The 13749-nt window shown below is 39.6% G+C and overlaps 5 protein-coding genes across 5 annotated transcripts; 1 reads left to right on the forward strand and 4 right to left on the reverse strand.

Moving 5' to 3' along the window:
- Positions 1-342: 342 nt before the first annotated feature.
- LOC125197008 (E3 ubiquitin-protein ligase ATL42-like) lies at positions 343-1509 on the forward strand. Its single transcript, XM_048095698.1, has one exon. It carries the CDS (start codon positions 387-389, stop codon positions 1305-1307), a length of 921 nt encoding a protein of 306 aa, XP_047951655.1. The 5' UTR covers positions 343-386; the 3' UTR covers positions 1308-1509.
- A 1848-nt stretch (positions 1510-3357) lies between these two features.
- On the reverse strand, positions 3358-6575 carry LOC125196945 (protein CfxQ homolog). Its single transcript, XM_048095608.1, has 6 exons — positions 6310-6575; positions 5706-5816; positions 5516-5614; positions 5047-5157; positions 4536-4967; positions 3358-4074 (listed from the first exon to the last, which is right to left on the reverse strand). Exons 1-6 carry the CDS (start codon positions 6493-6495, stop codon positions 3514-3516), a joined length of 1500 nt encoding a protein of 499 aa, XP_047951565.1. The 5' UTR covers positions 6496-6575; the 3' UTR covers positions 3358-3513.
- A 444-nt stretch (positions 6576-7019) lies between these two features.
- LOC125192173 (protein CfxQ homolog) lies at positions 7020-8709 on the reverse strand. The gene is made up of 3 exons (XM_048089677.1): positions 8613-8709; positions 7833-8187; positions 7020-7604 (listed from the first exon to the last, which is right to left on the reverse strand). Exons 2-3 carry the CDS (start codon positions 8163-8165, stop codon positions 7056-7058), a joined length of 882 nt encoding a protein of 293 aa, XP_047945634.1. The 5' UTR covers positions 8166-8187; positions 8613-8709; the 3' UTR covers positions 7020-7055.
- Positions 8710-9253: 544 nt separating this feature from the next.
- Positions 9254-10506, reverse strand: LOC125194392 (stage V sporulation protein K-like). Its single transcript, XM_048092579.1, has 3 exons — positions 10430-10506; positions 10009-10325; positions 9254-9927 (listed from the first exon to the last, which is right to left on the reverse strand). Exons 1-3 carry the CDS (start codon positions 10488-10490, stop codon positions 9376-9378), a joined length of 930 nt encoding a protein of 309 aa, XP_047948536.1. The 5' UTR covers positions 10491-10506; the 3' UTR covers positions 9254-9375.
- Positions 10507-10620: 114 nt separating this feature from the next.
- Positions 10621-13649, reverse strand: LOC125194391 (probable glycosyltransferase At3g07620). Its single transcript, XM_048092578.1, has 4 exons — positions 12432-13649; positions 12214-12344; positions 11644-11992; positions 10621-11557 (listed from the first exon to the last, which is right to left on the reverse strand). The coding sequence occupies exons 1-4, from the start codon at positions 13221-13223 to the stop codon at positions 10889-10891; spliced, it is 1941 nt and encodes a 646-aa protein (XP_047948535.1). The 5' UTR covers positions 13224-13649; the 3' UTR covers positions 10621-10888.
- Positions 13650-13749: the final 100 nt, after the last annotated feature.

Raw genomic sequence — 13749 nt, forward strand, 5'->3', positions numbered from 1 at the left:
CTATTTTTGGTAACGAACCTCACATTCCATTAACTTATTTTCACTTACATTTTATAATATAAAACAAATTTATAAAAATAGAATTCACATTCTACTATCTTTTTCAATCCATTCTCCATTATATTTTATAAAATTCCTGTCGAGTCAAAGTCTGTCGGTGAAGACGAAAAAGTAATAAAATGAGTTAATAGAATATGAAGCAATATTCACAAAATATAATAAGAATGAAATGGATAGAACATATATATATATATATATATATAGTGACCAAAATCTTAAAATAATAAAATAAAATAATGAAATGGATAGAACATATAGTAACCATTGTCAAATCCCAAACACATTCAAATTTGGATTCTTCTCCACACAAGCTATTCCCATAAACCATGAAGATCACATCATTCCTCTTCATCTTCATCTTCATCTTCGTCCTCGTCTTCGTCCAAACCAACGCCCAAACCCCCTCCGACACCGCCCACCACCGGTCCACTTCCGACGCCATCAGCAACTTCCAACCCAGCCTCGCCGTCGTCATCTCCATGCTCGCCCTCATGTTCTCCCTCACCCTCTTCCTCCTCCTCTACGCCAAGCTCTGCCACCGCCCCTCCCCCACCACCACCACCACCCTCCCCCTCTCTGCCCCCGGCCTCGACAAATCCCTCATCTCCTCCCTCCCCTTCTTCCGCTTCTCCTCCCTCCACGGCTCTCGAGCCGGCCTCGAATGCGCCGTCTGCCTCGCCAAATTCGACGATGCGGACGTCCTCCGCCTCCTCCCCAAATGCAACCACGCCTTCCACATCGCCTGCATCGACCAGTGGCTCGAGAAAAACTCCACCTGCCCCCTCTGCCGCCGCCACGTCACCGCCGACGATCTACAAAATCCGCCGGATTCCATTAATCTCGAGCTCTACGTCGAGAGAGAGGAGAGCCGCCATGGATCCTCAAGATTCTGCATTGACGAGGACGACGAGGAGGAGGAGGCGATGCCGGAGAGGATGATGCATAGGTTGAACCACAAGATCGTGGTGCTGAAGAGCCGGTGGAGCAACGTGAGCTCCTCCGACATCATGCTCCTCAACTCCTCCGCGGAGGGGGACAAGGAGAGGAAATTAGGGTTTGAATCGGGCTCGCGGAATCCCGATGAAAAGAGATCCATGTCGGAGATCGTGGCTCATCCAAGATTCCACGAAGAAGTGAATGGGAGCGAGGAGAGGAGGAGAAGGCTTTGGCTACCGATCGCGAGAAAAACAGTGCAGTGGTTTGCAAGTAGAGAGACAACATCATCTCAACAATTCAGGTCATCATAGTAATTTATTAAATCAACATTCTTTCTTTTAGTTTTACTCATTGTTTCTCACATATATACTCCCTCCATCTTCGATTAAGAGTCACACTTTGACCGGGCACGAGTTTTAAGAAATGTAAAGAAAAGTTGATTGATAAAGTTAGTGTAACGTGGGATCCATTTTTTATATTGGTTTTATAATAAAATGTGAGTGAATTGAGTTAGTGGAATGTAAGACCTACTTACTATTTATGGTAAAAATAAAGTGTGACTCTTAATTGGGGACGGACCGAAATGGAAAAGTGTGACTCTTAATCAGGGACGGAGGGAGTACTACTTACCATTTTTTACATGAAAAAAGTCAACGAAAGTCCCCTCCAAATATTTTTGTAAAATAGTGTTATTTGGTAATGTTATAGCTGATTATATTAAATTACTACACTCCCTTAAGGAGTGGGAAAAAATGAAGAAAAAAAAAAGTATGTTGCTATTGTTGATGCTTTAATATGAAAGAAAAGACAAAATTAAGAGTGAGAACAAATATTCAACTATTCAATAAATAAATATAGCTTGCTGTCCAAGAAGTTGCGTGTTAATATTCCTAATCGTGATGAAGTGATGCGAAATTTGAACCTAATCCATATTATCTATTCTCTTGAACACATTTGTCAACAAAATAAATGCTCAAAATAATTCAATATGAACACGTCTTGTCCATGTTAGCTAATAATGTAATTATTAGCAAATTATTGGCAGGTGTTAACGCAAATTATATTGATTCTAGTTTCCATATGTCTCGTATTTAATTTTTTTGAAAACTATATTTTGAAAATGCTTCTTCACTATTACTACTACTAAATAATTTATTCAAATTAAGTTGAAAAAGTCAAAAATATTAGTAGTAATAACTAATTTAATGATTTGTTTGTTTTGAATTTAATGATTAATTTGGCTAGGAAAATGGGTATAACTAATTTTCTCATATATTTAATTCGAAACTTTGGCTTGAAAAAGAAAAGAAAAAGAAGTTGGAATGGTTGGCGTCCCGACTTAACCAAAAAATAAGTGGTCGCATTCAACTTCAAACCTCTTCATTTATTACGAGTAATTTAAAAAATAAAATAACGATGATGATGATGTATGTGAATTGACTCTAATTATTTTCGTGGAAAAGCTTATTAGAAACAAATTAAAATACATGAAGAGGTTTGATTTTTTTAATTTAATTAGCTGACTCGTTCAATTGAACTTTACATCATATCCAAATTCACCAATTATATTCTCCAATTGAGGAACTAGTGGTGGAGTTGATATTTGAGGTCAAAAGTCTTAAACGATCCTAATTTATAAAGAGAATTGATTTCACGTCACTTAATTTCGCAGCTAGCCTCGAAATCTTAATGTACATAAATATTTATATTGATAGGACCCCAACTTTTCTATGTAGTTATATAATATGTTCGATATGATGTCAGTATATTAGTTTCATAGCTCAATTTGCGTTTTTATTAAACCCTATGTCATAATTAATATTGGTTACATTGATGTTCTATATATGAAAATGAGACTCGACAATGCACGTATTTCCTATATAACAATTGTAGATCTTATGGACATTAATTTAGATTGGTTTATTAAGTTAATTCAAAAATTTGTTATTTGATCTTCTATTACATAGAGTATATACAAAGAGAAAAAATATATGACTTCGGATAAATGAATGAAAAACAAAATCTACTATTGATTTTCATTAAAATGTTTAAAATTAATTACGTGATTAATGATTTTAAAAATCTTGGAATCATGATGCAAACTAAATGTACAAAATAGAATAAATAACATTAAACGTTAGAGTGCTTTGTATTGCTAACTTTTTAAGTTACTAACTCTGCTAATTCATCAGCGCAGTGTATCAAAATTGTTCACACAATGATATTAAAATATCAGCATAGTATATTGAAATGTCAACAAAAATATGTGTTGATATTTTAATGTCATCATGTTGACATTTTTAATACACTGCGTTTATGGGTTAGCTGAGTCAACAACTTAAGAAAGTTAACAATTGATCACACCCCAAACGTTATACATATATAGAAATAAAACAAAACAAAATAAAGTCGAACTAAATAAATGTTGCTCATGTAACACACACATACATGGACTTGATCTATACTTACTTCTCTAACTCAAGATTAAAGATTCACCAACATTCACCTTCTCTCTAATCAAACCTTAACCTCATCAAGATTCAACCTTCTCACCAAATGGTCAAGACCAGCCTCCAAATCCCCCAACTTAATAGTCAAAAGCTCATCACCCTTGGCCTCAAAACTAAGCCTACAATCAAGACTCTCCCTCGCATTATTGAGCATATGATCCACCAAACCCCCATTCATCCTACTCCTCATCGCCTCGCTCGTCTTCCTCTCTATAACCGAAGCAACCGCTTCCACGCCGCAGCAGGACCCGAGCCTAAACCCGAACAGCCGGCTCCTCTCGTCCCGCTCGCTCATCTTGATCATCGCCATCTCCGCGAGCTCCCTGCAGCTGAAGTCATCGAACTGGAAGAAGTGCGTCACGCGCCTGCAGAAGCCCGCGTTGGACGAGAAGACGCGCCTCATGGGCTCCGTGTAGCCCGCAAAGATCACGAGGAGGTCGCCGTCCTCCAACACTGACATGATCTCTTCAAGAGCCTCCACGCCGTATTCGATGGAGTTTCCGGAGTCCGTGGGGGTAAGGCGGTATGCCTCGTCCACGAACAATATCCCACCCATCGCCTCTTCGATCTACAAATTGACAGGAAAAAATAATGAAATTTGGTCAAATTCTGGTCCGTTAAATAAAAAAATTTCAATTATCACACGGTAAAATATTCAGGTTGGTCACATGTAGTACTATAATATATTGTTGATGTGGAGCATACGTTTGTCAAATTGATGACGTGTCTCAGTAGGTGTTGAGTGTGTTGCCAACTGACTAAGATTCTAAAGATTTAGAACCCAAATTTCTGACCATGGTAAACTTTAATAATTTTTCAATCAATTTTTAAAGTTTCAGAACCGACCATAATTTGACTAAATTTCATGATTTTTCATGTGATTTTCCTTGTAACAAATCCACAAGATTTAGAGCATCATATCACAATAGGCCAAGACATGCTCTGACACCATATTAGAATAGAGAGTTATTATATAAGTTATGTACCGACAACATAATCATTACCAAATCGATGTAAACAGACAATTACCTTTTTCCTCGTCTTGGGACCCGTTTGGCCGAGAAATTCCCCGACCAAATCCGATCGTTGCACCTCGGTTACTCTTTCCGAAGACAGAACCCCCAAAGAGCATAGTAGTTTTCCTAGGATTCTTGCAACTGTAGTCTTGCCCGTGCCGGGATTCCCAAGGAAAGCCATGTGAGGGGCTTTCCTCGGCCCGAGGTCCACGCCCATAGCGCGACGCTTCTCGTCCAAGAGCATCCCTTTAGCCCATTTCCGAAGCTGCGCCTTCAGCTCGTCTAACCCTACGATCTTCGATAGCTCGAGGTTGAATTCATCCATCTTCCCCTTCATTCCACACTCCTCCTCATAGTCCTTTGGCTCTTCCACAATTTGGCAGAGTAGCCTCAGTTCATCGTTTTCGACTCCGGATGGAAGATAGTTGAATGGAATCATCCCTTCCTGCTCACAAAAATCCTAAATTGATCATTCATGTAATGAAAGAAACATCATGTTTGAATAAATTAAAGAGATAACATACATCATCTTCTGCTGAGAAATCAGCCTTGTATTCATACAATGTCTTGACAACCGAGTTGTCGCCAGACGTCAGCGCGTAACCAACAGCGAGATGCAACGGAGTCATCGAGTTCTGATTCCGAAAAATTCACCGGTTAGTCATAAACATACATGGGGCATAAAAACATGATTTTTTTGTCAAATTCTGGTCTGTCCTGCAACTTTGAAAAACGACCCGAAAAGTCATGAAATTTTGATTTGTTCGCAGCTATCCTAGAGTAAAGTGTTTTGGTCTAGTCATACAGAATATGACATCGTTTGGTTGAAAAGCATCAATAATAGTACTATTACACATATGTAGGGGACCAGTATTTTCTAGGTTGGATGACTGCAGACAAATCCAAATTTCATGATTTTCGGTTGTGGGATGAACCTGAATTTGACCAAATTTTATGAATTATCGGCCAAATTTGATGAGGTAGGTGATGTACATTGGTTCGGGCTTCGATGTTGGCTCCGTGTTGAAGAAGTGTCGCGACAGCGTCGGTGAATCCATTCTTGGCTGCCTCGTGCAAAGGGGTCTCACCGTACTGAGGTGCAGAAATGTAAGATTCAATTGACGTACATTATAATCTTTGTGTTTTAAGACAAGAAGCGGATAAGGTTTGATCATAAACGTACGACGTTGTTGGCTTCTAACTCGAGCGTCACTGATCCTTTCCACTCCAACAAAAACTTTAGTATATCAATTCTATTGTGACCAGCGGCAACGTGTAGTGGCGTTTGAATCAACTGCATCAAATTAAATTACTCATCGCAAAATCAATTGGTGATAGGAGGGGTAATATATGTACGGCCCCAATACAAGAATGTAGTACATGTTGCGGTCTGTAATCAATTTGATGATAAGAGAAGTGACTCAGTACTTATTTAAGTTAATCTCTTCTAATTTATAATACAACTCACGTGTGAAGGTCTCAAAAGTTTGTAGATATGTTAATATTTGAACAGAATTACTCATGCCTTGTCACCACCGACATCACATTTTGACTCGTACATCATGTGGACTGCTCTCTTCATCTCTTTTACTTTAAATTGATCTTTTATTTTTCTCTACCACACATGATTCCATCTTCCTAAAATTTCATTATTAATTACTACATCACTTATAGAAGAGAATTTACTTTCTCATCATGAATCATAAGTTAAGAAAATTGTGTTTCAACATGTACAAATACAATAATATATAGAGATGGAGTTAGTACAAAAAAGAAAAAAAACTTACAAAAACGCTCCTTTGGTTAAGAGAAGAAGGATCTTGGGTGATTAGCCTCTGCACGCCGGTGAGATCTCCGGACTCCACGCAAGCATGAATGCTAACTACCGGAGCCGGTGTGGGATTCGTATTTCCTTCACCACCGGCAGCGGAAGATGGCTTTGTCTTGGCCTTATACTTGTCCTGAATCCTCATGCTTTATTACTAGTATATCAAAAATCAGCAAGATACAAAGAGAAAATATTTAGGAGAATAATAACTAAGGCCTTTGGATCTCTGGGTTTGGGTCATACTTCTCCTATGACAAAATGTCAACTTTCATTTTATTATTAGTACAAGTTTTACAGCCTAGACTTTGCCCATCCCCATTATTGAAGTCAATATCTGATTTATGTATGTGCAAATTGTAGGTAACTGGTGACCACTAACCAATAATTAAATCCAACTTAAAAAAATACTACAAAATAAAAGAAAAAATTGAGTTTTTTTTCTTAATTTAGTTCCTTGTCTATGCAAGTTGCAGTACATTTTTTTAAATTGAATCTGTTCCTAAATCTCATGTTTAGTAATGCCCGAACTCTTTCTCATGTATCGAGGATCGAGGTAAGAAATTTAGTCCAAAAATACCCAACGAAAGTCGAATTTTTTTAAATATTCGCTAGTGGTACGTGACCACTAGCGAATCATTAGCGTCTATGCACAAATTACTTTAAATATTTCCGAAACAAAGTTCCAACCTAATTTGCCTAGTCTCCCTAATCAAGGTCCAACCGGGCCAACTGGTCGAGTCCGGCCTCCAAATCCGGCAGCGTGATGGTGAATAGCTCGTCGCCACCGGCCTCAAAGTCGAGCCTCGAGTCGAGATTATCCTTCGCATTGTTGAGCATATGATCCACCAAACCCCCATTCATCTTATTCCTCACCTTCTCGCTCGTCCTCCTCTCTATAACCGAAGCAACCACTTCCACGCTGCAGCACGGACCGAGCCTAAACCCGAACAGCCGGCTCCTCCTTTCCCGCGTGCTCATCTTGATCGTCAGCATCTCCGCGAGCTCCCTGCAGCTGAAATTGTCGAAGTGGAAGTAGCACGCCACGCGCCTGCAGAAGCCCTCGTTGGAAGAGAAGATGCGCTTCATGGGCTCCGGGTAGCCCGCGAAGATCACCAGGAGATCATCGTCCTCCTCCATAGCTGACATTATCTCCTCCAAAGCCTCCACCCCGTATTCAACGTGCTTGCCCGAAGTTATTGGTGCTAGACGGTATGCTTCGTCTACGAACAAAATCCCGCCCTTTGCCTCTTTAATCTACGATTTTAGGAACTGTTGTTCAGTGTATTAAGTAAAGCGAACAAAATATAGTTAAATTGTACTAATAGAGAGAACATGGTAAATAAAATATTACTAGTAGGGCGCTATTTTCAGTGGGACGGATTAAAAAAGAAATGTATTAATTATGGTTTAGTTTCTTTAGAAAAATATAAATGCGATATTTTTAGTGGGACAAGTTAAAAAAGAATGGTTGAGGTATATTACCTTATCCCTAGTCTTTAGGCCAGTGTGGCCGATATATTGGCCGACCAAATCCGTCCGTTGCACCTCGGTTACTTTGTCGGAAGACAGAATCCCTATAGAAGAGAGCAATTTTCCTAGGATTCTTGCAACGGTAGTCTTGCCGGTGCCGGGGTTTCCTAGAAACGCCATGTGGGGGAGTTTTTTTTGGCCAAGGTCTACACCTATGGCGCGGCGCTTCTCGTCCATGATCATGCCCTTGCTCCATTTCCGAAGCTGCGCCTTGAGCTCCTCTAACCCTACTATCGTCGATAGCTCCAAATCGAAATCATCCATCTTTCTTTTCATCTCGTCCATTCGATTCGATTTCTCTTTAGCCCTTGATGAACGTTTGCAAATGAACAAAAATTAAGATTAGAAGTCCATAATCCATAGCAACATTTTATTTCTTTCCATATTCTAAATTTTTAATTTTGATATACCTATAAAAATTAGTCTACTTTTCCATTTTTGGTAACAAGACCATGAAAATCTGTACCCATTAATAAATCTGATCAAGCAAACAAATAAAAAAATGAATTTCACAGATTATGAACTAAATTATCTTTGTACTTGAAAACAAATCACGATCAAAATGAATCAATTAAGCAAATAATTCGATTTCATAGATTATGAATGGAACTAAGCGATTCATTATGCACAAATCTAAAAAACTGATCTATTGAAGTAAAACGCATTGAAATCAAATAACAAAAACATAATACTATAATTAATGAAATAAACTAGAATAGAAAAAAATGTCACCAGAAATTCAAAGTCGATGAAGATTCAATTCTTTCTCCAAGTTTTGTGAAGAAAAAATATCATCATCTCTCTCTCCTACTAAATCCTAGCCGCCAAGAATAAGTATTGTGAAGTAAAAATATTAATCGAAACAATCTACTATATATTGAAAAATCCCTCAAAAGGTGGAATATTTAGTAACATATTTTTATAGGGTATCTCTGAATGACTCAAGTCCTTTCATGGGCTTACGAAATTAAACAACAAGGAAAGAGATGAATGAGCCATATATTAGTTCAAGTTCATATGTTTATAAATAATTGATTTGATTTCTTTAATTAGGGTTTTTTTAAATTTGTTAAGTTGTTTGGTATTTATTCTTTTCTTAATTAATTGGAATAAGTATTGAAAAATTGTTGACCAATATTCTTTTCTTTTACCATATCATGTTTCCTTTTAGTTTATTTTCTCTCTAATTTATTTCTTTTATTTTTTCTTATTTTCAAGATTTTCTTTGCTTATAGTATAAAGATTTTATTGTTGGACAAATAATATAATATATAGATCAACAAAGGAGTAAACTTTCCAAAGTTGATTACTATGGCTTGTGTAATTTGTCATTTCATTAACCAAAACGTATGATATGCTTTCTTATTGTAGGATAGATAGCAATAAACATTCTTGAATCAATGAAGCAAGTGCAATGTAGTAGTCTCTTGAGTTATTCAAGTTGTTCCTTTTCAACATTTATTTCAATTCGATTTTCCAACACGGCCTCGTCTCCCTAACCGACGTTCAACCGCCGCACCAACTGATCAAGGCCGGCCTCCAAATCCGCCAACGTGATGGTCAAAAGCTCATCGCCCTTGGCCTCAGAACCGAGCCTCGAATCAAGATGATCCCTACCATTGTTCAGCATATGATCCACCAAACGCCCGTTCATCTTGCTCCTCATTTTCTCGCTCGTCTTCCTCTCTATAAGCGAAGCAACAGCATCAACACTGCAGCAAGAACCGAGCTTAAACCCGAACAGCCTGCTCCTCTCGTCCGGCTTGCTCACCTTCAACATCAGCATCTCCGCAAGCTCCCTGCAGCTATAGTCATCGAACTGGAAGAAGTGCTCCACCCGTTCGCAGAACCCTTTGTTCAAAGAGAAAGCATCCTTCATAGGCTTCGTGCAGCCAGCGAAGATCACAAGGACTCTGCCTTCCTCGACCGCTGACATGATCTCATCCAAAGCTTCCTCCCCGTATGTAATGTAGCTTCCTGAAGTGTCTGAAGGGGATAGGCAGTGTGCGTCATCTATGAACAAGATCTTACCCCTTGTATCTTGAATCTACAGTTGATGTTCCGTCTACGCAAAGTCAGAATGCTTATTTATCGACTTGCCATAATTAAAGACAAACAGATACACTACCTTTTTTACAGTCTTTTGCCTGGTTTCATCGTAATATTTGCTGACCAAATCCGTTGGTTCAACCTGGAATACATTGGCGCGAAACAGAACCCCTACAGAAGAGAGCAGTTTACATAGGATTCTTGCAACTGTGGTCTTGCCCGTGCCGGGGTTTCCCAGAAATGCCATGTGTGGGAGGTTTTTGTGGCTGAGGTTTACTCCCATGGCGCGGCGGTTCTTGTCCAAGAGCATGCCCTTGCCCAATTTCCGGAGATGCGCCTTCACCTCGTCCAGTCCTATGATCTTCGATAGTTCGATTTCCAATTCATCCATTGGCCCTGTCATTCTCAGTGTGGTATTCGTATCACTCTGAATTGCTCTTGCTTAGTACATATAGTAGTAGCTTTTATTCAGGCTGGATTTAATGTCAGTGACTTTTGACCTTTCGGTTGGCCGTAACCGCCATTAGTTTTATGAGACGTATTGATGGCGAGGTCTTCCATATTCCTCGTAGGTGAAAATCCAACTGATAAACCTAACTAATAGGTAGAGACGCTTCCTAGCTCTCTAACTGATAGGTCGGGAGTTCAAGTCACGTCGAGTGCGTGAGTGTGGGGTGTGTGTTAGTCGTAATTCAAAAAATTCTAAAACCATACATTCACTTCAATTGGTAAGACGTTTCCACTCCACCAACATAACAAGCAACACAAGCACAATAGATTATATACAAGAAAGCTACTTGCAGCATAAAGCTAAATACTACTCTACAAGTTCACATCTCAATATTTACACAAATTATTTCATCCCTACACTTACAATTTGCAGAGCAGCATAGAGAAGACGAGTGAAGGCGTACCTTGATCGCTTGTTTTTCAACATTTGTAGGCGAGCATAGAGACTGTTACCTTGACTTGATCTGAAAAACTCGATTGTACCAGATTGAATGAAGGGTCATGTGGAAGAGGTCGTACTTGACGGGACTAGCATGCCACAGGAAGTGCTTCTGAACTCTCCGGACATTGAGTTGCATGTCGAGATACTTCTTCTCGGGGATGGAGGCAAGTATGTCTCTCAAGTTCGGGATGTCCTTCTCAGCAATAATCACTGAGAACGCGTCCCAGTTGAAGACCTCGAAGAACGGAGGCACAAAGTTATCAGATATTATGACCGGCACACACTCATAGAAGATGGCTTCGACTATCCTCGGGCTGTTGACTTCATATCCCTTTGGGCAGATGCAGTACTTGCTGCTTTTCATTTGAGCGATGTAGTCCATTTTGCTGGGGACACCGGGTGGCATTCGGCCGAGTATTTTCATATCGGGCTCCTTGTCTTTCCAGTACTTGAGCAGGATCGGACGAAGATAGCCATGCAGGCTCCCAGCATAGAAGGCGAGGATGCGTCTCTGTGATGGTGGCTTTCCTCCAAGATCTCTAAGCGGGTTTCTGGCAGATCGGACGTATGTTTCTGGAAGGGAGACGTCACGTCCTATCTTGAAGCCCACTGTTACATCAGCATTGCAAAGGGCTTTCATGCAGTGCTCCATATGGTGTCTCGTCTCGTATGGAGCCTGTACAATAATTTGTAGAAAAAAATTCACATGAAAACGAGAAAACGTTAACAGTTCATGTAAAAATGAGAGGAAGAGAGCATTACCCAGTCATGACAGGCAACAAGAAAGTGGTCAGCTCCACCTGTTCTGTTCCAGAAACGATACTTTGCTGCGATCTTTTCTGAATAATTCCTCAAATACTGTCGTAAATTGGTCCGGTTGTGGGAATTGCGCACATAAAGTGTGTGTTCAAGCATCCGGGAACTGAATGGCATGTAGAACAGATGAGCCTTCCTAGGATCTTTCACAACAAAACGATTCTTTCGTTCCATTAGTTTCATAAACCACCCTTCGGATGCATACAGTCCTTTCAGTATTGGTTGATGAAAGATGGGCTTTTCGCCTTCCTTGTATACATATACCTTTAGTACTCGTTCCATGAGTTCGTAACTCCTGAGAGTTACAAAACCAATTTTACAAACATAATAGAAATACAGAGGTGTCCAAACAGAAGAAATTTATATATCTTCAGCTTTCAATACTAAACATTTTATCATCTATACTTGTATTAATTTGAATTATAATATTCGATTTCACAATCAGTTTAAAAGCCTACCAAAAATGCTTCCCATACACAACACAAGCATTGTATAGTGCGTATTATAAGTTCCAACCTTTTGAACATAGAGATATTTCGAAACAGAGGAGCGTGCAATTCCCGGTCATTCTTCAAGAAGGGAGCATTCTCAATCCTTGTCTTCGCTGCTAAAATTTCCTGGTCGCGATCAGAAGCCCATCTCGGTCTCTACAGTCCGAACACAAAAAGTTCATACATCAGCTGGAGTGAAAAATCAAAGACATTAGCTCTACATACATCAAGAAAATGACATACCATTGCACGTGAACGAGCACGATGGTGGACTAACAATCGTTCCATCTCATCTATAGGTGTTACAGTTTTAGGTGGCATGTCACATCTCATCTTCTTCTTAGCAGACTTATTTGGCATTGATGAACCATTGTTTGAAAAAGCAGAACCATCAGAAATTCTTGATCCTGATTCCGGTTTTTCCCCAACAACAGAACCAATCAACAAAGGTTTATCCAAAGAGGCAACGGGTGTTGGCAAAATAACAGATCCATCCGTTACCTTCTTCCCCTGAACCCCACTAGTTCTAGACTCTAACATAACCCCGGAGCTTGCCTCTTCAATCTGAGTGCTGTTATCCACTGTAAACCCCTCTTCTAAGTCTACATCCACATCATCTAAGGCTTCATCCTCGACAAAATCAACATCCTCATCCGTTCCATCGCCATCTAAACCAGAATCCATCTCCTCTTTCCCATTCTTCTCCGTAGACTCCTTCTCACCTTCGGCATTTACACGCGCATTGTAGCCTTCCGCGCTCTTCACTCCTCTAACCAACAGAGACTGCTCATTTTCCAAATTCAACACACCAGAAACACGAACCTTGTCATCAATCAAGCTCTCAACAGCAGAATCCTCAATCGACGGGGTAACAACGACAACATTTTCACTCTTTTCATCGGGCAGCATGGACAGCAGCGCGTTCCCATACGGAAGCATCAAAGATTGACATAACAAATGGGTCAAAGCAACCATTCCCACAATGATCACCCATTTCCTCTTCTCAAGCAACTGAATTTTAACAGAACGATCCATTGCACATGAAAAAAACCCTAATTCTACTCGATCATGGCCCCTAACTCTTAATAGAAAGGGCTAAACTCTTCAATTCGTGAATTCCAGCTACAATTCCCACTTACAAGCCAATAAATTGGAAGAGAAACTGACTCAAACGAACCATAAGCGTATAAAAATTCAATCTTGATCATACAATAAAACCCAAAATCAGCAATTTCGTGAGGGGGAAACGTTAATTATCTGCCATTAACTGTGCATGCGGAGGTGCTCAAACAAGCAGCAGAAACACGAGTTTATACTTGAAAAAAAGGTGTGAAATTGAGGGGCGGAAGCTTACGCAGAGAAAAGAAGAGAGAGAAGCAGCAGTGGTGAGAAGAGTGAAGCTTGCGAAGTGTCGGCGACCAGAGTGGTCCAAGCTTTCATCTTTTTAGTGGGAAGCATCTCATGATACCAATATGGTGTTAAAGCAATCATTTTTCTTACAATTATGCTTTTATGGCTCAAAAAATAAATAAATATCAATTTGAATTATAAATTATAGTAT

This window comes from Salvia hispanica, chromosome 6 (assembly GCF_023119035.1).
Source record: "Salvia hispanica cultivar TCC Black 2014 chromosome 6, UniMelb_Shisp_WGS_1.0, whole genome shotgun sequence".
NCBI lineage: Eukaryota > Viridiplantae > Streptophyta > Magnoliopsida > Lamiales > Lamiaceae > Salvia > Salvia hispanica.

What these genes read in the sequence shown, in the direction of transcription:
- LOC125192173 (XM_048089677.1), bottom strand. Translation starts at nt 8,165, where the DNA reads ATGGACGAGATGAAAAGAAAGATGGATGATTTCGATTTGGAGCTATCG. An exon ending in GCCTAAAGACTAGGGATAAG is followed by an intron (nt 7,605 to 7,832) that starts GTAATATACCTC and finishes CTAAAATCGTAG; the next exon opens with ATTAAAGAGGCAAAGGGCGG.
- LOC125194391 (XM_048092578.1), bottom strand. Translation starts at nt 13,223, where the DNA reads ATGGATCGTTCTGTTAAAATTCAGTTGCTTGAGAAGAGGAAATGGGTG. An exon ending in AATATCTCTATGTTCAAAAG is followed by an intron (nt 11,993 to 12,213) that starts GTTGGAACTTAT and finishes TGTAACTCTCAG; the next exon opens with GAGTTACGAACTCATGGAAC. An exon ending in TTGTTGCCTGTCATGACTGG is followed by an intron (nt 11,558 to 11,643) that starts GTAATGCTCTCT and finishes ATTATTGTACAG; the next exon opens with GCTCCATACGAGACGAGACA.
- LOC125197008 (XM_048095698.1), top strand. Translation starts at nt 387, where the DNA reads ATGAAGATCACATCATTCCTCTTCATCTTCATCTTCATCTTCGTCCTC.
- LOC125194392 (XM_048092579.1), bottom strand. Translation starts at nt 10,490, where the DNA reads ATGGAAGACCTCGCCATCAATACGTCTCATAAAACTAATGGCGGTTAC. An exon ending in CGGTTACGGCCAACCGAAAG is followed by an intron (nt 10,326 to 10,429) that starts GTCAAAAGTCAC and finishes TGAGAATGACAG; the next exon opens with GGCCAATGGATGAATTGGAA. An exon ending in GGCAAAAGACTGTAAAAAAG is followed by an intron (nt 9,928 to 10,008) that starts GTAGTGTATCTG and finishes CATCAACTGTAG; the next exon opens with ATTCAAGATACAAGGGGTAA.
- LOC125196945 (XM_048095608.1), bottom strand. Translation starts at nt 6,495, where the DNA reads ATGAGGATTCAGGACAAGTATAAGGCCAAGACAAAGCCATCTTCCGCT. An exon ending in ATTTCTCAGCAGAAGATGAT is followed by an intron (nt 4,968 to 5,046) that starts GTATGTTATCTC and finishes TTTTGTGAGCAG; the next exon opens with GAAGGGATGATTCCATTCAA. An exon ending in GTCCCAAGACGAGGAAAAAG is followed by an intron (nt 4,075 to 4,535) that starts GTAATTGTCTGT and finishes GTCAATTTGTAG; the next exon opens with ATCGAAGAGGCGATGGGTGG.